The sequence below is a fragment of the Verruconis gallopava genome (genome assembly GCF_000836295.1).
Source record: "Verruconis gallopava strain CBS 43764 unplaced genomic scaffold supercont1.26, whole genome shotgun sequence".
NCBI lineage: Eukaryota > Fungi > Ascomycota > Dothideomycetes > Venturiales > Sympoventuriaceae > Verruconis > Verruconis gallopava.
In genome coordinates this window covers 44,661-65,447 of record NW_015622162.1, presented here as the reverse complement: position 1 = coordinate 65,447, position 20,787 = coordinate 44,661, and the positions used below count along the sequence as shown (strand labels likewise).

The 20,787-nt window shown below is 49.9% G+C and overlaps 6 protein-coding genes across 7 annotated transcripts; 4 read left to right on the top strand and 2 right to left on the bottom strand.

The window, feature by feature from the left end:
- Positions 1–4,875: 4,875 nt before the first annotated feature.
- Positions 4,876–7,759, top strand: PV09_06981 (S-adenosylmethionine decarboxylase proenzyme). Its single transcript, XM_016360694.1, has 2 exons — positions 4,876–5,295; positions 5,420–7,759. Exon 2 carries the CDS (start codon positions 5,852–5,854, stop codon positions 7,391–7,393), a length of 1,542 nt encoding a protein of 513 aa, XP_016211371.1. The 5' UTR covers positions 4,876–5,295; positions 5,420–5,851; the 3' UTR covers positions 7,394–7,759.
- Positions 7,760–8,482: 723 nt separating this feature from the next.
- PV09_06980 (uncharacterized protein) lies at positions 8,483–10,467 on the top strand. The gene is made up of 3 exons (XM_016360693.1): positions 8,483–8,688; positions 8,780–9,442; positions 9,598–10,467. The coding sequence occupies exons 1-3, from the start codon at positions 8,683–8,685 to the stop codon at positions 10,069–10,071; spliced, it is 1,143 nt and encodes a 380-aa protein (XP_016211370.1). The 5' UTR covers positions 8,483–8,682; the 3' UTR covers positions 10,072–10,467.
- A 163-nt stretch (positions 10,468–10,630) lies between these two features.
- Positions 10,631–12,374, bottom strand: PV09_06979 (uncharacterized protein). The gene has a single exon (XM_016360692.1). It carries the CDS (start codon positions 12,024–12,026, stop codon positions 10,815–10,817), a length of 1,212 nt encoding a protein of 403 aa, XP_016211369.1. The 5' UTR covers positions 12,027–12,374; the 3' UTR covers positions 10,631–10,814.
- A 647-nt stretch (positions 12,375–13,021) lies between these two features.
- On the top strand, positions 13,022–14,217 carry PV09_06978 (uncharacterized protein). Its single transcript, XM_016360691.1, has 2 exons — positions 13,022–13,786; positions 13,839–14,217. The coding sequence occupies exons 1-2, from the start codon at positions 13,131–13,133 to the stop codon at positions 14,065–14,067; spliced, it is 885 nt and encodes a 294-aa protein (XP_016211368.1). The 5' UTR covers positions 13,022–13,130; the 3' UTR covers positions 14,068–14,217.
- Positions 14,184–15,979, bottom strand: PV09_06977. 2 transcript variants are annotated; one of them, XM_016360690.1, is made up of 3 exons: positions 15,523–15,979; positions 14,597–15,461; positions 14,184–14,549 (listed from the first exon to the last, which is right to left on the bottom strand). In XM_016360690.1, the coding sequence occupies exons 2-3, from the start codon at positions 15,438–15,440 to the stop codon at positions 14,518–14,520; spliced, it is 876 nt and encodes a 291-aa protein (XP_016211367.1). In that variant the 5' UTR covers positions 15,441–15,461; positions 15,523–15,979; the 3' UTR covers positions 14,184–14,517. The 2 variants fall into 2 exon arrangements, with proteins under 2 accessions (XP_016211367.1, XP_016211366.1); XM_016360689.1 differs by having other exon boundaries at positions 14,597–15,979.
- A 160-nt stretch (positions 15,980–16,139) lies between these two features.
- Positions 16,140–20,671, top strand: PV09_06976 (uncharacterized protein). Its single transcript, XM_016360688.1, has 3 exons — positions 16,140–17,031; positions 17,093–19,484; positions 19,613–20,671. The coding sequence occupies exons 1-3, from the start codon at positions 16,253–16,255 to the stop codon at positions 20,234–20,236; spliced, it is 3,795 nt and encodes a 1,264-aa protein (XP_016211365.1). The 5' UTR covers positions 16,140–16,252; the 3' UTR covers positions 20,237–20,671.
- Positions 20,672–20,787: the final 116 nt, after the last annotated feature.

The following is a 20,787-nucleotide window of genomic DNA, read 5'->3' as shown; positions in this document are numbered from 1 at the left end:
AACCAGGTTATACCATTGCAGAAACATATACATGATCAGTCCAACTAGTTCCTTTGTTTATAAGAAAGGTATACATGAGTATCAATGACTGATCAGAATATCCCACATTTCGTCAATCTGCTCGGCTTCCCAGGTCGAACAGGAATTGCAGTGTGGTAAGTTTCTCTTGGAGCTAGGTCATTTCAAAACTGCATGTGGAAGTCGATCTTAAAGCTTGTGCTTTTACTTATTGAGTGATATGACACTCAAGATTATCTGAGAAAGAGACCTGTCTGATTCGGTTTCTTGCGCAACGATTCACCAGCACTACATAGTCGCACGTACGGAAACGGGTCGCTTTACGAGCTGAACTCAGCTTTCTTAACCCCTCTGTGGCGCTCTGCACTGCTGCTACCATAGTAGAGGAGTTAAACACGATGTCGTAGAAAATGCCATATAATGTTGTCGTCTTTCGTCTATGTATCCAACTTTCAAGCACAGAACCCTTTGTCTTTGATATTCGCTCAAGCTAATCCAAATCAACCCACACTTCCCTAATTTTGTCCAAATTGATTTGAATCGCTATCCCTTGGCCGAGCAGTCAGCCTGGATTAATTTTGGCAACTCTTTCTCCAAAAAAAAAAAAAAAAAAAAAAAAATCAGCGGCGATTCTCCGCTAGGAGTTGATTCGCATCAACCCAATTGCGCCGAGAATATACTAAATGAAACTGAGGTTTCGCGATATGTCAAATCGCGTCATTTGATTTATCAAACAATTGGCAGCTAAATCAGGCGCTACATTGGCGTTTGGCGGGGGCACCAACCCAGAGGACGAAGCCTTTCTGAACTTCTCCATTAGGATCGGACCGGCGCTGATTCGATACCTGATTAATGTGCGCGACACAAATATCATGGCCTCGGCTGAATTCAACTGGTTGGGCATCTTGCGAAAACAACAAGGTTATTCTAGACGTTGAAGCACAGTGTCAACTGGAGGAAGCGTCAGCGACGTATCTCAAGAGAAGTAGAAAACCTTGTGATACCGATCTACGAACCGAACGGGAGTGTCATCCTGACGAACCAAATTTTCTGTCGACATCCTTGGCGTCTTCGTGTACAACCATTTGCGAGAACATGGAAGCATTTATGGAAGAATCGTGCGTTTCTCCATCAGCAAAATCTCTGTCTGAACGATGCTACGCACGCTGCCAAGCTCTTCGGTGGAGGCTATGCACTCCTTATCGAAAGCTGTTCAGCATTGTTTCTGTTTCTAATTTTGTTGCTATGGTGTTTATTTTAAAGCGGCTCTGCGTTAACCCGCGGCCACCAGAAGACCATATCCGGGATGAACTGACTGACATCCTGACAGCGGTCTCAGTCAACCTGACAGCTTCGATAGCTATCCGCAACGAACATGTAATCAACATGCTCTTCAGGATATTTGTTACGCATGTTACACCGCGCATGTCATTGTCCCTACGACGCGTTTGTGCAAAGGTTTACCACTTTGGTGGTATTCATAGCGGATGCGGAGTAGCTGCAGTTTTATGGTATGGGATCTACACCGCGGCTTTAATGTACGACTTCGTCGATTCTGCGAGTTCCTTGCCTAAGACCATGAACATCTCGTTCGCAACCACAACATGGCTACTAATGTGCGGGTTGCTCACAGCAGCCTTGCCGCGAATCAGGGCAAGACTTCACAACTGGTTCGAGCGAAGTCATCGCTTCCTTGGCTGGATTATTCTCGCCTTGTTCTGGGCACAAACGTTGTCCTTTTGCATTTTCGCAACGCATTCAGACCTTTGGGGCTCGATGGTGCGCATACCGACCTTCTGGGCACTGCTCGTCATGTCGGGTTTCGTAACATATCCATGGCTGCGGGTGCGGCGAGTAAGAGTTCGCTGTGAGGTCCTGTCGCAGCATGCAATGCGAATGCATATTGAACAAAGGCCCGGAGAGGTAATGCAGCCATGCAGGGTCGTCGCTATATCGCACTCCCCACTCAAGGAAACCCACAAGTTTGCCACAATACCAGAGCCAAATGGAAAGCCAGGCTATTCGATGGTGATATCTCGTGCCGGCGACTGGACCGCGAAAATGATCAACAATCCGCCAAAGATGATCTGGATCAAGGGCACACCAGCATGGGGTGTCTTGCGGGTGGCCCCAATGTTCGATCCCGTGCTTATCGTAGCCACAGGTTCGGGCATCGGACCCTGCCTCGGTCTCTTCAATGGATACCCAAGCCTCAATTGCCGTGTTGTCTGGCAAGCAAGGGCACCAATGAAGACCTACGGAAGAGATATACTTGACACAGTACTGAAAGCGGACCAGAAGGCTCTCATTGTCGATACTGAGAAGGAAGGTCGCAAAGACATGACGCAGTTAGCGTGGAGAGTCTACCGAGAAAGTGCTGCAGAAGCTGTTATCGTAATTTCTAACACCGAGGGGACGTACAAAGTTGTGCGAGAACTAGAAGCAAGAGGTGTACCTGCATATGGCCCGATCTGGGACTCATGAACTGCAGTGTGCTTGATCGGCATGCTGTTGACGAAGGCGTTGTGCATTTTGCGTTCTTCTCCAATCAAGCAAGAAATGTAGAAGTTAAAGTGTATATCACAGGGTACGATGACGTAAAGTAAGTATAAATAATACAAGGAGGTGTTTGTCAAAAGAAAAGTGCCGAGAATTTTAGATGCATATTCGGTATCCAGGTGTCAGCATTCCAAATATTGGAAGATAGCCAGTTGCATGTCAGCTTTGCGCATACTTTCGGTTAGTGTATAGATCGTTTCCCCCAAGAGCTTTCTCCATGACATGCGAATGTTTCAATGAGAGATTGGTGGATTTACGAGTTTAGTCTATTTCGGTCGCTGACAGTAGGGGTTTCGTGAGTGCGTTGTCACTGTAGCTTTTCAGGGCGACATCGCAGGATGCCTATTTCTACAAGTGCAAGGTCGACTCAATGCCCCAAAGAGAGAAGAAAAAGCATCGAGTCAAGCCAGCGAACTGGACGGTTTTCTGATTGACATCAACGATCGAGGAAGCAAGGTCGGAGAGAGTAGTGCATGGGAGCACATGATGGCTACGTGACAGTCGACACGCAAGTGATCCAGGACGGGAAGCTCTGCATGAACTGTGCTATATGGAGTAGACACTGGGCCGTCTCAGCAATGAACAAGCCGGTCGGGACGATTTGCTGGAGCTGTGATGCAACATGCACACGAGCTGTCGCTGAAGCGCCAGATGAGTCCATTGTAAGGGCCGACCAAGCCTGAGTTGGAACTTACTCCGACGTTCTGACACCCATTCGGCCATTTCGTACGAGGTCTCGAACAGCTGCCATGAGCCTTCGCATCGTGCAAGCCTGTGGACGGTGCTTCAACCTGTCAAGCTCGCCGCCGCGCATCTCTGGCTTGAACTCTTCCCGCGTGCCACGCGTTGCCGAGCATGAGCGACCACTCGCGCGCTGAGTTAGAAATACCGTTCGGACCGGACGCGGACTTGCAGTATTTCAAATCACCTGCATATTCCCGACCAAACACGCACGGCGAGATTGGGCCTTCAGAACGCAGAAGAGATTTGTCATGCCTTGGATCGTCATGCTCAAGCGGCTGGCCCTGCATCCAGCTGGCAGTCGTCCACGAATCAAGAATTCGTTCCTATCTGGGTTTGCCGAGTGCTTCTGCATCATCTTCAACAAACCTTTCGCTCACGGTTTCTCTCCCAAGACGGCGTGCCGAGATTGAGCATGCTTCATGCAGCGATTTCCGAGCGTCACCTCCATGTCTACTGCAGCCGCAGTTTTGGCTCTCCCGGGTGGATGACTCCGCGAATTGTGAACCGCGCTCGCATCATCCGCCTCCAGTAGCTTCCCAGGATTAGAATCCTTCCACGATATCTGCACATCCTATAACTACTGTCGCAGTCGCCTTGCAATACGCCTTGACGTCGCTTCTTCAGCAAGACTTCACTGCAATCCATAACGTGCCCGATTGTGCTTGGAAGCCTCTCGCTGTGCTAAGCACCACCGACTACAAGCACGCTTCTTTTCCAAACACCGCGCATCCTTTCACCGCCAGCATGACCACGAGAGGCTCTTCTCATCAATACCTTCCTCAGGGCCAAGCATTTTCCATCGCGACTTGGGTACGCAACGTATCAGATCAGTCATCAAAATACCGCACCGCATCGCCAGGTCCTCAACCGCCAACATCGGCAGCCATTGACGCCTACAGGCGGCAGATCCAGGCCATGTCAGGACGATGAAACTTTGAGGAACCACAAATGAAAAGGCATCTGCGCGTTCTGCACCTTGAAGACCGAGATCATTTTTCTATCCATTCACTGGCTGGCCGTTCAAAAGCAACGAAGCGCTTCCAGGGAACCCAGTTGTCTGCTGCTTGTACATGAGAGCCGAATGTTCTTATAGGCGTGGCCAATGAAGGAAATTTTAAAAGAGCCTTCCGATATGTGCGAATCGCAGGGTCTCAGCTGGAGGGGTCGAACTTTTTTTTTTTTAGTTGTTTATTTAACATTCCTTGTCAATGCCTTTTGATGGACTGTAGGATCGCGAAGGAGGGTTGCGTAAAAGAATACGACTTGTTCAGAAAGAGCGGCTGACAGCGAGGCAGAGTCAACGCTCGCGACAAGCTTCAAACACAAACAACAGCAGCTTGGTGGTTTCAGAATTTCTCGATGTTTTTCACGGTAGCAATCGTCTGGCCTGGTGGTAGCGCTGTGGGCGAAGCCATGAAGTGTCCTCGTCCGTACCTGACAGCAGAATCCAATGAGAGACGCGGGCGCGCGACCAGCGTGGGCCGGCCAAAGCTTGGCAGTGACGCACTTGGGGCGGTAGAAAATTCGTGTCACGAGCGGCCGGAAATCCCTCACCAACTGCCACTGTAGAGTTTCTTGCGTCTGCCCTGTCCTCAACCCACGTTCCAAAATCTCTCTCTCTTCTTGCCGCCGTCCAGCTGCCTTATGATCCACCATCCATTGTAACAGGCACGTCCAGGGCACGATTCGGCCAGTCTTCTCGGTCCGGCTCACCAGCGTTTCCTTCCGCACGCTACCCACACTCGCGTGCATCTTCACCACCCTTCCGTCAATTCTCTCATCTGCTTTGTCCCCCGCCCTTGCCACGCGACAGCTGAACAGCAACATCCACACACTCAGATCTCTTCTCAGGACTCAGCACGAATGATCAGAACTACGTGCTTCTGATCATTGTTGAGCCCCCACCACCATCTTTGCCACCTAGCCTTCCATGCGTCGAGAGGACCTCGTCAGGATCTTGAACAAGCCTGCGAAGTGAGTGCACGCCGCCTTCTGCTCTCTTTCACAATGCACTCTTCGGAGTCGCCCAAGAACGTCCAAAAGGCAGATTCATGGGTTCGCACGTGTCAAGGATCTTACACTTACACCGCTCCAACAGGCCCAGATAACACCTCCTCCAAGCAAAAGTCGAAACCGGAATCTACGACCACACGTAGCAGATCTCCTCGTCTGCTGGACCCGATATCTCACCAAGGGTATCGGACCCTACAGCTCGAGGACTACAGGCATAGTCAACATTCCGTCCGACGAAGCAGTCTTCCTCCCCCTTTCCGCCCGACCTCCCTAACGTCCCTTCAGAGAGACGTCAATCTATCTCCGCTGACTGCTGCTGGCTCAAGCCAGCCTCCATATTCTCCCACAGATCGTGGGCCTTCTCTCCTCAAGCGGGCACCGCATTGTTCGCTTGGGTGGTAGATTGTGCTCACCACAGCATCGTCACACGTTTAAGATAGCACAAATCCTCGATCTCCAAGACAACCGCGCTTGATCTCCTGTATTACATCAAAGTTCGCCTTTCATCATATAGGAGATGGTGAACATTGAGATTCCAAAGCACTATACCGCCTCGCCGTCCTCGTACACTGGGACGCCGCACCTGACAATCAATCGCGAGGCTACAATCGACCTTGACTCCACCACCGCTTTCGAAGGGCCCGAAAAGCTTCTTGAAGTGTGGTTCGCCCCTGACTGTTCATCTCTGCCAGGGTCGTGCCCTAGGGATGGTCTCAAGGCGGTCTCCGCGGAGACCTGGAAGGGCATGCTTGACTTGGTCAACTGCAAAGTCCTGTCCGTCCTTGAGTCGGAAACCGTGGACGCCTACCTGCTTTCGGAATCGAGCATGTTCGTGTGGCCGCACAAACTGGTTCTAAAGACGTGCGGGACAACCACTCTGCTCTGTGGTCTACCACGTATGCTCGAGATTGCGGCCACTGAAGCTGGCTTTCCTCATGTCTCGGCAAATCCGGCTCACGGCATCCCAATTGCAGCCACGCCGTATCGCATCTTCTACAGTCGCAAGAACTTTCTCAACCCGGATCAGCAGCGTGGACCACATCGCAGCTGGCGAGATGAGGTGCGCTTTCTCGACAAGCTCTTCGTGGGAGGAAGTGCCTACATGATTGGAAAAATGAATGGCGATCATTGGTATCTATATATCACGGAGCCTAACACTCAGCTTACTCCACCGACAACACCGGATCGTGAAGCGACGGAGACAAAGCAGCTCAGCTTTCCCGACAGCGCCAAAGGCATCGGCTGTGGAGAAGAGGATGAAACGCTGGAGATCTTAATGACCGACCTCGACGAGGAGAACGCTAGGCAGTTCTACCTTGAAGACGCGAGTGCGGTCGCGGAAGGTCGTCATTTTCAAAAGGCACGCAAAAATGCTGTGAAAAATCTGGGGACGATTGCGGAAGAGAAGTGCAATTCCACTCACGTTGACGGAGGTTTCGACGTCTTCGAGCAGACGTCATCTGAACATAGCCAATACTCTTCTGACGACGATGATCTGCCTCTTCCAGAAGAGCTCACAACGGAGGGACATGCACTGGGCACAGTGGTGTCTGAGAACTGTGGGTTGTCGGATGTGTACTCGCCCAGCAAGTATCCCGACGCGAAGATTGATGCGTATCTCTTCACGCCATGCGGTTTTTCGGCTAACGGCGTTATTCCTGCTCCTATGGACGAGAATAACGTTAAGACCAAGAATACATCACACCACTACTTCACAGTTCACGTCACGCCTGAACCGCAGTGCTCTTACGCCTCCTTTGAGACAAACGTTCCCGCACATCAGAGCGGTCGAGAGACTGCTGACATCGTCGAGCAAGTTGTCAAGATCTTCAAACCTGGACGATTTAGCGTCACGCTTTTCGAGACGAAGAAGGACGACGCTCTTGGCGTGAATGGGACCACAATGGCCAAGAAGAGTGGCCGTATGGATGCAATTGCTGGGTACAAGCGTGTTGACCGCATTGTTCACGACCTGGACGGTTATGACTTGGTGTTCAGATACTTTGAAAGGTTTGACTTCAAAGGAGGGGCACCAAGACTTGGAGAGATTGGGCTTTAAGCGCTCGGCAGACTCATGGCTTAGTCTTTTTTAAATCAGCGTTAGGGAGAGGGACACGTTCGAGTTGAATCTAGCGGAGGATAGGAGCGCGCTTCTGATGGCAGTGGTAAGAGATGTTGAGACAAATTGATCATTTCGGAATATTCTCGAGGCTCGACAAAGTTTGGCAGCGCTCAGGGTACACTCAGTGTTAGCCGAGCTGTTGTTTTCGTAAGGCTCTGAAGGAAGATTGCGCAGGGAGTGGGGTGTTCCACATCACAAGACACATTCATTCGTGGGGCCATTTTTTGGGGGAATTATTTTCTCTTCAATTTTTTTTTAGCGTTCAATAATGCAACATTCCAGCCATGATGGGTCTTCAAAACACTGCGTGCATCGGCTCGTGGACAAGCGAAGCTGCTTTACGGTACTTAGGCAATTTTGCCAGCATTCCTCACGGGCGACCCGCAGCCGTTCTCCCCTGCCATCTCGTAAGCCTGGACGCCGTTCCAAGAAGACGTGAGGAAGGAATGGCGTGTGACTGGAACACCACGGCGGAGATGTTGCGTTCTTTGAAAAATGCACATTACCGATGGACGGCGTCGGAAGCAGAAAATGCGAACTGGTCGTCATGAGAGCACGTGAAGCAGAAGAAGCACGGTTAGGACCGCGCCTGTCTGACGGCCGACGCGACGGTCACACGGGTTGTAAGGACGCGGAGACGGGCGAGACAGACACCAGAGGTCCGCGCGGAATGGGGCTGCTAGTGCACGTCTTACGAGCATCTGCATCCATCTGAGAGCGCGACGACTTCGATCATTCGCGCATAAGCGCAGCGCGCGAGGACGGAGCTGCACATCGAACCGGACGGGCGTCGTGTCATGAACGGGGTCGCACAGCTGCGAACGCCGTGGGCGAATTGCGGGCTGGGGCTCGAAGGCTTGGACACGGCCCTGACGAGCTTAATGCTAATAATATCGACGGAAGTGGCAAAGCCTCAGCGCCCGATTGTCCGCTAATTAGGCCGGCACCCTGGCAGGGTCGCAGCGCCGGTTTGGGGGGGGGATAAACAGGGGCCTTCTTGGGTCAGCTCGAGTTTCAGCTGAGATACAAACGGCGCCCGTTCGTTCTCCACGCAGAGCACCACACACCGCCGCGGCGACGCAGACGACGACGGCATCATTCCAGTTGCTGGCTCAACCCTCAGCGCCGTCTGACCGTGCGAGAACATCCCGTCGTTCCAGTCCCAGGAAGCGTCCTGTTCCTTCGTCCCTTTCCGTCCTCCGTCAAGCCTCGTCGCGTGAATCAGCATGAGTGTAAGTCTGGCTCCCGTTGAGAGGCCACGCCGCCGATCCCAATTCCTGCTCGTCAACGGCGTCGAGTGCTGACTGAAGTTGCGTGATAAAGTACGGTGGATACAACCAGGGCGGCTATGGCCAGTCAAATCCCTACGCCCAGCAGAACTCCTACGGTAACCAGGGCGGCTACGGTGGCGGATACAACGACAACGTCGAGATGCAGCAGTACAACCAACCAGCGCCCGGAGGTCGTTACGGTGGTGGCCTCCCCTCAGGTCCCAGGCCAGGTGGTGCTGGCGGCTACAACGGTGGCTACGAGGGCGCAGGCTACGACAACCAAGGCGGCAACGTCGGTGGCAATCTGCTGAACCAATGTCGCGACATCGACCAAGCCATCGATGATCTGCAGCGTCGTGTGCAAGATCTCCAGGGCCTTCACACCCGCGTGCTCAACGACCGGGCTTCAAACGACGAAGTTGACCGGCAGAACAGCGAGGTCATGGCCGCATTCCGCAACCTTGGAGAGAGATTAAAGAAAATAAAGAGCAAGCCGGAAAGCGGAAGTCCTACAAATGCTCCTCAAGTCGGTAGAGTGGACAGGAAGCTGAAGAAGGCCATCAATGACTTCCAACGTGTGGAAAGCGACTTCAGGAAGCAGATGCAAGACGCGCAAATCAGGCAGTTCAAAGTCGTCAACCCAAATGCGACAGAAATGGAGGCTCGTCAGGCTATCGAGGATCCTAACTTTGAGGGCGGCGTCTTCCAGCAAGCGGTAAGTCTCTCGTGTTCGACCTGATTCCCGCCCACGTTCGTCCCCTTCGGGTTTTGATTTTGTCGAATGAGATACAAGAGTCCCTTGCATGGCTACCGAGCGCTGTGATGTTATCGGAATTCCGTGCGATCTTTCAAAGCTAACTTGGGTCATAGCTCATGAACTCCAATCGCCGAGGCCAAGCTACAACCACACTCAACGCCGTCCGACAACGACACCAAGAAATTCAACGCATCGAGCAAACCATGATCGAACTTGGACAACTGTTCGAAGATCTCGACCGCATTGTTATGGAGCACGAGCCGCTCATCCAAAATATCGAGCAAAAAGGCGAGGAGGTCCAGCAAAATGTTGAAGCTGGTGTTGGCGAGCTAGACAAAGGTGTGAAGAGCGCTCGTGCAGCACGGAGAAAGAAGTGGATTTGCTTCTGGATCTGCATCGCTATCATCATCGCCATTGTTCTCATTGTCGTCATCTACATGGCCGTCACGGGCAAGTTCAGTAGCAGCAGCAGCAGTAACAGCAATAAGAACAACAAGAGGTGGCTTCTGCAGGCTCGCAGTATGATTGAGGCAAGAGCCGCAGAGGCGGATCCCATGGCTCTGATGGCGCCAGGTGTTGTGCTCTGAGCAGCACTTGAGATCTCCCACACAGCGGGACTATTCAGACGTTTGAGAAAAAGAAAAACATACTCCAGTCTTATCAAGGTCTGCAAAGATGAGCACAGCGCAGAATCATCTATGCGGACTCATGGGAAAGAGTACACTTGAAATCCCTCGGTTTTTTTTTTCTTTTTTTTTTATGGAAGGTCTCTACTTTCTACATTTTCATTAAGAGTTCCAGTGACCAACAAAATTGTTTGAGGAAATTGTATTGCTTGTAATTGCGGGTTTTATCTGTTCGGCTGGCTCACATCAAAGATCTTTGATAACAGCCAGTCATGATACCTTGTTCGCACATATCTAGCATTTGTAGGCGCATTAACAATCATTGGAGAATGGATATTTCCTCTGTGCTACTACCAACGTTCCATCGACATTTTGCTGTCCTGTTCTTACGTGTCAATGATTTTCCCTTACGGTCGATATCGTAGGATATATTTCGCCACGATCTATGTATATTACGTCCAAGATACGTGCTCCAACCTCTCACCCCCCCCCCCCCCCCCCCCCCCCCCCCTACGGTAGATGGATTGCTTCCAATCAGATGGTGACGAAGCAAGAAAGTTCAAGAAAGAAACGCGGAGTCGAAATGTGAAATGTGCGTTGGTGAGGAACGTCGGAAGATTTATGTCTGAGAGACCTTTTGCTGAATTGTTTTCGGGTATCAGGCCTACGGTACGATATTAACAGCGAGCAAGCTCATGACTGAATTACAGCTTGCTCGAAGACACGCTCATAAAGGCGCTTGCTTCTGCACGAGCCAACTCCATGGCTGATTCGGATGCCTTCCATTTTCCATCCGGCGTTCTGACAGCTTTGCCATCTGCCTCCAGCTTGTGCAGGACTTGCAGAAGCCCACCTTCAGCAGGACCCCACAGGTTTTCGGGATATAGTCTATAGATTACTTTGACCATGTCTAAACTCTCCCACTCTTTGCCCAACGAGACTGACGGGCTCTCGCCGTCCGCATGCGGAGGCACAGATTGTGGAAAGCCCTCCGCAGTCTTCAGGGAAGGTTTACCGGGCGCCGTCGTCGTGCCATAGCAGAGCACGTTCATCGCTTCGTCTTCCCGCATCTGTCGATGTGTGATGTACTCCTCCAGCTTCTGCCTCGCATCACTGATGACGGCCCCGTGGCCGGGGAACGCTCTTTTCCCCTCGCCGGTCCTCGCTTTCATGCGTTTCAAGCTCGCGACGTACCGCGCAAGATCCTCAAAGACGGATGTGCCATGCCCGAGCACGTTGTCGGCGGTAAAGATGCATCCAACCTCTTCGGGATCAGGAGACTTGGTTATCAGCAGGCACATGTGGTCCTTTGCGTGGCCTGGTGTGTACAACGCTTCCACCTCGAAAAGGTCGCCCTCTTCCTCAGAGCCTACGCAGAATTTCGCCCCGTCCTCAAAGTCGATGATTGTCTCGCCCACCATGGTCTCGTCTGGATCGTACGCATTGCCCAAATGCTTGTAGATCTTGACCTCTGGGCTATGCTTCCTTACGTCCGGAATTCCCATGACATGATCATGATGCCAATGCGTCAGGATGCAAGTCTTGATTCTTACATCAGAACCGCCTTGCTGAAGCACCCGGTAGAGATTTGTTCTCCAAGAATCGAACCCTTGAGCGGTGTCGATCAAGATTCTCTCCTTGCCTCGACCCAGCAAATACGTGTTTGTCCCTTGCAAGGTGAATTTACTCGGATTTCCACCCAGCACCCTCCAAATCGAAGAGCTTACCCGCTCGATTTCAGGCAAAGCCGGGATATTCACGGCCATGAAGTATCCGCGACGCTTCCAGTAGATGCGTCGCAGAATTTCGTGGTGCTGTTCTGGGTAGACAGCAAAAAAATGGCCAGGATATGAATTTTCGCCCTCACTACCCTTGTTCGGGTGTGTGTTAGGATAGGGGAGAGGTCGAGGAACCATACAGACTTTAAAGCGAGCCTGAGAGCAGGCCTTTGCCGTTCAGAAATTCGTCTCAGATTAACACCTCGCGTGTCTTTGGTGCGCTGGTGGTTGCGGACGACGTCAGGCCAACTCAATCGTTCTCCATGCGCATCTCGCGAAATTTTAAGACAGCCGGAATCCCAGTAAGTTAGTGATGTACTTCGATTGCTCCTGATTTCGACATCAGCTACAGATCGATTTAGGGCACACCAGTGGCTATGGTGTGGAACAGCTTCTGGATGATGGAGAAAAGAGCAGCAGAGCAAGAAAGATATTGAATGTAATTACAAAAGAGCCCTTTTTTTGCTCTCAGAAAGAAGGAAAACTAGCCAGCTAATGTTACCGACCGACTGCGATGTCCAGACCTGACATATTGTAAAGATGCCGAGGTATCAATTTACACAGGCGGAGTATGCATAGTACAAACTCAACAGCGAAGAGCGAGACACTATTACACCGATCAAAACCCCTTGACGTTTGATTTCCTTTTCCAATTAGATCTAGTGAGCCTTTTAGTGTTATTCTCAATCTGTAGTCTCGTTCTTTAGAATTGTTCAACGAATTACTTCAAGTCGACAATTTTCAAGGCCACGTGATAGTCACAATGCGGCATTCTGGAGAGAACACTCAAACTTTAGCTGAAAGTGGCGTCAATCTGTCTCTAGATGTTTCAATAAAATTTTGCCGTGCTGATCGTAGAACAAGGTCGAGTTAAAATAGAGACAAATCACTAAGCGCATCAGTTTGCAATCAAAATGAAAAAGTCCTGATATCTGCCTCAAACGCTGCATTGCTTCCATGGTCATTTGGAGTTATATATACATGTATATTTTAGACGAGCAATATTGGACTCTGCTAAGAATGTGTCTTGCTCCGTGGCTTCGTTCAAGATTGGGTATGTTCTCCATGACGGAGGGTAGGTCAAATGAGGAGCAAAGCATATTGCCGAGGCTCAATCTGCAAGGCCAACAATAAACAAATCAACGACTTGCTCAAGTGTATCGCTATTATATGAGATAATCACCTCTTTGTGGTAGTCGCTAATTCTGAATACAGTCCGGATAATCACTATCAAGCGCAATCATGACAACGCTGGACGATCTCAAAGTCTCCTCGCTATTTGACTTCAAAAACCACATCGTCCTCGTCACTGGTGGCGCGACAGGTTTAGGGGAAGCAGCGGCTTCAGGCTTTGTGGCCAACGGAGCTCGCGTCATCATCGCGTCTCGAAAGGAAAAAGAACTTCGCAGTACGACTGATCGGATCAATTCGACCTTTGGCGGTACTTCCGGTGGGAGATGTGAATACATCGTGGCTGATCTCAAGGACAAAGCTGGATGCGACGCTCTTGTTGCTGAAGTCAAGAAGCGCGTGGACCGACTGACCGTTTTGCTCAACAACGCCGGCGTCACATGGGGTGCACCCTACGATGACTTCCCAGAAAGCGGCTGGGATAAGGTCATGGCTCTCAATGTGAAGGCCATTTATTATATGACTGTTGGATTACAGCAGCTTTTGCAGAAGGGAACCAATGCAACTATGCCTAGTCGAGTGATCAACGTCTCTAGCGTCGCTGGATTGAGCACCGGAGACGTTACAAGTGGTGATGAAGGAGGGTTGAGTGCCCCCGGTTCTGGCCCATTCAGCTACGGCCCCAGCAAGGCTGCAACAATACATCTGAGTCAGTTCCAGGCTAGTAAACTCGCTCCTCTCAACATCATGGTTAACTGCATCTGCCCGTGAGCCAACCTGCGTGCTACCGATTTTGAACAAAGCTGACGCAGGTTGTAGGGGTCTCTTTCCTTCACGGATGAGCAATTACGGAATACAGAACTTCGGGGATACGATGCTGTCAAGACAACCCACGGGAAGAATTGGAAAGCCTGCTGATTTTGCCGGATTGGTACTATTTCTCAGCAGTGCGGCCTCTGCACACATGACCGGAAATGTGATAACGATTGATGGAGGAAGTCACGTCAGCGGCTGGAAGCGTAAGGTCCAAACGGAGAGCAAGATGTAGCGCTACCTGGGATAAAGTGCTGTGGTTCAAAGGAGCATTCTCTCAAATCCGATAGAAAAGAATCACTGTAAAGATTTTTAAGAACTCATGTTGAACGAGTAAGGGAACGATTTCTAGCAGCTTTTTGTTCTTCAATCTCACCATTTGAAGCCATCAAAACGATCAAATTTGTTCATATCTAAGTTTGCCAACTCATACTCATCTAGGTACATAAAGCTTACGTCAAGGCTAACAGAATTCGATAATGTGACTGGCCTGTTCAATATAAGGTACGTGTATTCTGAGCCAAGGTTGGTGCTATTACAGCACTTGAAGTGTTGAAGTGCTTTTTTGTTCTGTACTAAGTTTGCAATCAAGGCATTAACAGCAAAATTTGGTAACATGTTCCGGTATGTTGTAGGATAAGACCGAAATATCACGAGGAAACTTGAAGTAGTAAGCTTCTTATGATCACCATTTCGATGCGGGTGGGAAAATGGTATCTGTAGCCTGTAAGTATTGGCCTCATTGAAATATTGTGTTTTCGTACCCATCACTTTCTGCTGTTCCTCGTTCATGTCGAATCTCGGATCATTTCCCATAATATCTCTCTTGTGCCGCTCAATCCCACTTTCAAGCTCCCTATACTCACTGCCCATGATGCTGATCGTGCACCCGTTGTAGGAGTCATTCGCAGCCAAGAATGCAGCCGCCATTGCTGTTTCTTTGACAGAACTAACTGGGATGCCAACTCTTTGCAGCTCCGGGATCAGCCAGGGCACCGATCGAACTGCTGCTGTATCGGTAACATGTGGAGCAATGGAATTGACGCGGATGTTCCAGGTTGGGGTATGGTTTCGTAAGCCTCTCATCAGACCAATCATTCCATGCTTGGAAGCGGCATAAACAGGAATGCTTTGGCAGTCATATCCACTACGGCTCACAGTAGACACAATAACTCCACCCTGAGGCCTTTGCTTCCTCATAAAGTGCATAGCGAGCTTCACGGAATACATCTGCCCAATCAAGGTGACTTTTAGGCACGCAAACTCGGGTTCAATAGGATCCCCGTTTTCATCCACTTTGTCGAAGAAGTCACCTCTGTCGCCGAAACCTGCATTTGGTACGACAATATCAATGCGACCGAACTCTTTTTCAGCACGCTTAAAGAGTTGCAGTTGAGATATCCAGGACCCGGCATCTGTCTTCTGGAATATGGGTCCTTCAATCGGCTCAGAAGGTTCTTTAATATCGCCAATGAGTACTTTTACCCCAGCTTTGGCAAGATAGTGGACAATGCCTTGGCCGATTCCGCTTGAGCCGCCCGTCACAATTGCTGATTTTCCTCGGAGCTTGTCGCCGATATCTTCATCTGTGATATTTAGAGCAGTCATTGTGCTCGCAATAACTTAGTGCTTTGAGTAGGTACAGTAATAAGTCAGGGCTGGACAACCTGAATAGTCTGGGGAAACGTACCCGTGGCGATGTATGAATATAGTTTGAGTTTCGTGAAGCATATTGCTCTGGTTTTTCAAATACGATATCCTTATTTAAGGCCCAAGTAACCCAAGAGAATATCCGGGGATATGTGGAGAGATGCGGAGAAGACCAGGTGTTACCTCGCTTCCACACCTCACGGTTCAAAGTGGCAAATGAGGAGCATTTTGCAACCAATATCAAATGGACTACCAATAACGAATGCTTGCAAACAGGTTTAGATTGCTCCTCGTAAACATCTGAAGCATTCCTCACCGGCCTGAAAACATCGCCTAGGGCTAAATTTTGCGGCTATGTTTAATGAGTGGCGCCGAAGCTTGATGCCGAAAACTGAGAAAACAAGTACAGGTCTGCACAAAGCTATATACCGTTGAATACCCACATTCTGCATCAAGATTGTGGATTCTCTCGCTGAAATAATGCAAGTTGCGTTGTGTGTGGATGGGGTTACGGCGCCATAGTTAATTTCGAGGGGTGCAGAGCTTGAGAGCTGCCATGTTGTGACGAGGGGTGTTTTCGCTAAAATTTCCATATCGGGAATAATGTTTACCTTAAACATTCTCAAAACTATTCTCAAGCAGCTCTCCAGTCAATATAGCTACTGCAAACACCGGTCGCATGTCGCCATTTATGTATCCCTAAGTGCATCGATACTCTCGTTACAATCTAGGGCCGGAGACGAACAGAACAGAGAGGCGCAGTCCTTGCAATGGCTGCACCACAATCTTTACCCACCAGGTTTCCTTGCTGGTGCAAGGCCATATACTCATGGGGCGGCGAGACCAAGCGAGATCTGGGTTTCATGGAGGGCGACTTGATCGAGTGTCTTAACGCCGGCGATGGATCATGGTGGATGGGCAGGCTTCGCAGAGACAGGAGGATGGTTGGTCTATTTCCGAGCAACTTCGTTGAAGTCATGCCCGAAGGATGGTCACCAGTACCCAGCGGAAGCTCGCCCATGCCATCGAGACAAAATTCTGCAAACAACGGCAATGGCACACCTCAACAGACTCCCCAGAAACAAAAGAGCACTTTTCGGAAGCCGTTTCAGGCATACTACAAAGCGAGCAGTCCGAATCCCGAAGCAGCTAAGAGAGAACTTGAACGAGCAGGCAGTCGGTTAGAATCAAATAGCCCAGCTGGCAGTCTGCGGAAGACACATCGCCCTTATAGCTCGATGAAGCGTCCGAGCAATGAAAGTTCAAACAGCGGAAGCCCTAGCCCAGGCACTCCTATTCAGCAGAGGAACAACAGCTTCCGAGCCATCAGTCCCTCACCAAGACAACATCCTCAGAATCATTACTCACACTCTCGAGTAGTTTCTCCTTCTCTAAATGCAAGCCATCCAACATCGTCATCGCACTACCATCCACAATATCGTGCCACGTCTCCTGCGCCTGTCCATCAATATCATTCTCATTCTCGCGCAGTTTCACCAAATCCATACCAACATCACACACGAGAAACTTCTTTGAATATTTATCAAGAGTATGTATATTGCTTTCATGTCTTTCTTCTGTGAATGCGTGCCGTACTCACATTGAACTAGATATGACAGTCATCGAGCAACTTCACCAAACCCAGAATGGGACCAGCAACATGCCCCTCCTCCACCACCTCCAACCCACCGTTATATCAATAGTCGTGCGCCTTCCCCACAACATTACACAAATGGATACCACACGCCGGATCCAACATCTCCAGCTGTCGGTCACACACCGTCTCCAATCGCGAACGCTATGAATGACGTGATGGACTGCCTTGGAGACATGACAATAGCACGAGATCCATCCCCGGAACCTCCAAGAGAAGCAACAAGCATCTGGTCTCCGGAGGCTTTTGACGAGCTGTATGCTAATAACGGACGGAAACAGCAAAGACCACATACATCAATCGAGCATCGAACGAATAATGGCTACGAGGGCCAGAACGGAGAGATGCTGAAACATTCAGATAGTTTCAGGTCAAATACTTCAAATGAGCCATCAAATGTGGGAGATTATGTGCAGCGTATGGAACAACGTTTGCGTCTGTTGCATGAGCAAGATGGAACACAACCGGGTCATACATACATGAACCATGAAACTGACGATGCCAGCCCACCGGAACCACCACCGAAAAGCCCAGGTTATGACAGTCGGCCAAAGTCTTCTCTTAGCATACGGAGTGGTAAAGGATCTAGACGTGGCCTTCGGCATGTAAAAAGTGGTTATGAGATCGGCAAGCAAGCAATGAACCGTACTTTTACTCTAAAATCAACAAGCACGACTGTAACAAACAGCAGCTCCAGCACCAATCACACATTAATGAGCGGCACCTCCGCAGGCGGCTTTAGTGCTACTAGTGCTGGTAGCTACTATAGACGGAAATGGTCGCGATCAGGGGACAAGCGACCAACTAGTGTATTAGACGTACGTTCCGGCGCAAGCAGCGCTTTTGTCAGCAGGCCTAGCACACCTATGACCGGAATCACGTATCATTCCAGCCATGCTTCGAATGCTGAGGGACCAGATGCACCCGCGTCAATAGCACCGCCACCAGGATTTTATCAAGATGGGACTTCGGAGAATGTTGGTGTGCTTGGAGGTCTGTCCACACCTCGAGCGAAGAAGAGCGGTTTCTTCAAGAAAATGATCGAAACTGCAAAGACGGGGGCGGCCACTGCAAGAAGCACAATCTCTACAAGCCGACCCGGATCGCCCGTCAAGATGGCTGGATTCGCAGGGGGTATCGCTGCCAACGCTAGTTCAAGTCGACCACAGTCTGTTGCAGCTGCTCAGCGGCCTCAAAGCGCTCATGCATCAATTGCGAGGGACATGGGCTTAGGCGGAGGCAGCGATTGGGTTCAAGTCAGACGAGACGTAAATCGATCCAACTCAGTGTCAAAAAACGAACGAATTGAACGAGCTGAGCGATGTCAGATGCTTGACATGGTCGTCATGCAGCCAACCGATGAACTATATGCCGTCGCCGAGGGTGACGAAGGTCTGGATGGACTTCCAATCACTGAGCCGACAGATTTTGCGGGCTGTAATTTCCAGCTTGTCGACAAGAGTGCGAGATTTGTAAACAATGTTCCAGGGGCAACCACTGTAGCCGGACTGGTGCAAGGTTATCTCTGCCGACCATACCGGAGTGATGTCCAGCGTCTTCGTGCCATTTTCACATGGACGAGTGAGCGAATATGCTGGGAAGAGGACTTCGAGATCGGTGAGGGCGACTTCATTGACACTCGAAGAGTCATATCGCAGCACCGAGGCTGCAGTCAGAAAATTGCGTACCTCGTTGCGGAAATGTGCAGCGCAGTCGGCATCCACGCTGAAATTGTTAGAGGCTACTTGAAGACTCCTGGAGAACCTATTGACTTTGAAAATGTGACGCGACCAAACCACTGGTGGAATGCTGTAATAATAGACGGCGAATGGAGGATCATGGATACGGCTTTGGCCAACCCGACACATTCACGGAGAAAGTTTTACTCCACAACGAGCTCGAATATATCAGAGACATGGTACTTCCTCGCACGGCCAATGGAAATTTGTTACACACATGTGCCATTGCTACCCGAACAGCAGCACATTGTACCATCAATTGCAACAGAAATTCTAATGGCACTTCCCACAGCGTGCCCGACATATTTTCAGAATAGGCTTGAGATGGTTGATTATTGCACTTCTCTACTGCACTTGGATAATCTCGAGATGGCTCAAGTGCACATTTCAGTACCTGAAGATGTTGAATGCGTGGCCGAAACAGAAGTGAGAGCATTTGCAAAGGACGAAGATGGCGACTTTTTTGAGAGTGGTGATACAGTTTCCAAGCCTGCATTATCGCAAGCGGAGTGGATCGCTGGCCGCAAAAGATTTACAATCAAAGCATTGTTGCCTGGAGACGAGGGTCAAGGTGTGCTGAAGATATATGCCGGCAAACGGGGTCTGATGGTGAGTTCAGCTTCCTTTCTTGCAGTGACATTTTCAGTTATATCTTCAACTGTTCAAGCTCAGTTCTTGGTTCAATTGCCGGAGACAGTGAGATTGATGGATGAACTGAACTAATCAATATGTTTCAGCATTCGATCAAGTCAAACCCGCATTCATTAGCCTTAGCACTACCACTCACACATACGGGTTCCAACCCTCCATACAGCTTTTTCGTACGACACCCGACTCCACACGCCCAAAAACATGACTTGTACGTCATACAGCCTCAGTGCATGCGTCTTGTGGTCAATAATACTTTCATTTTCTCCGTCCGACAACATCCATCAAGTCTGAAATTGAGTTGCCCAACCCTTGGTGGATCAACATCTGGTGTTACCTTCTCAAATCTCTCAGGCCGAATCTCACCAACTCCTCTTCAACGGCCTCCTTCTGCCATGAGCATGGCATCAGTTTCTCAGTCAGGCTCGAACTACTCGATTGGAAGCAATAATTCCTCCAATCCTAGTAGCAGCGGAAGTTCAAGCGGTGATTCAAAGAAACCTGCTAAATTAGCGATACAGTCGCCGAGCGGGAAGATTATAAGACTCACGCGGAAAAGTGAACATATGATGACCTCTTCAACTAAAGAACCAAGAGAAGGGACTGAATGGGAGACCGTAATCAAAGTGGGTGAACGTGGAATATGGCGTGGACTCGTTCTGGCCGATCGAAGCGCTCGCTGGTGCGTCTTTGCTGAATGGGAATGCGTCTGATGTAAGAAGGCAGCTCTACGGAGACAGTATGTTGAAGGATGTGAAGTTCCGAGAGGATTTCCATGCTTGGTTGTGGCACTGGCGAGGGATGCCTCTGAGGAGATGGTGTTTCTCACGCAGAGTTGGGAAATGGACACATGAAGTGATCTTCCGAAGTGGCTTTGCCAAGTCAGATGGTTGAAAAAATTACCTACTCGAATTTGGGACAAAAGCATTTCTTGCGCGCATCTGAACACTGGTTGGTAGGGCCATTGGGCTTGGGGTATTATGCAGGTTCATTGGGTCGGCGTTAAGCAAGACAAAGATGCCAACGCAGCATAATTTATGATCACAGTAACACCACCTCCGGTGCCGTTTCGAAACCTTGTCCAAAGATTCTATTGTCTTCTTCGGTATCGAATCCACAAGTTGAAGTATTTATTCTCAATCAATAAGTATAATTAGATATTATACTATTCTTTGATTCTATATTTTTTATCCCGAAAGACCAAAACAGTAAGTCTTATAATTACTTCAACCTGCTCGAGTGCCCAAGTGTCCAAGAGCTCTCT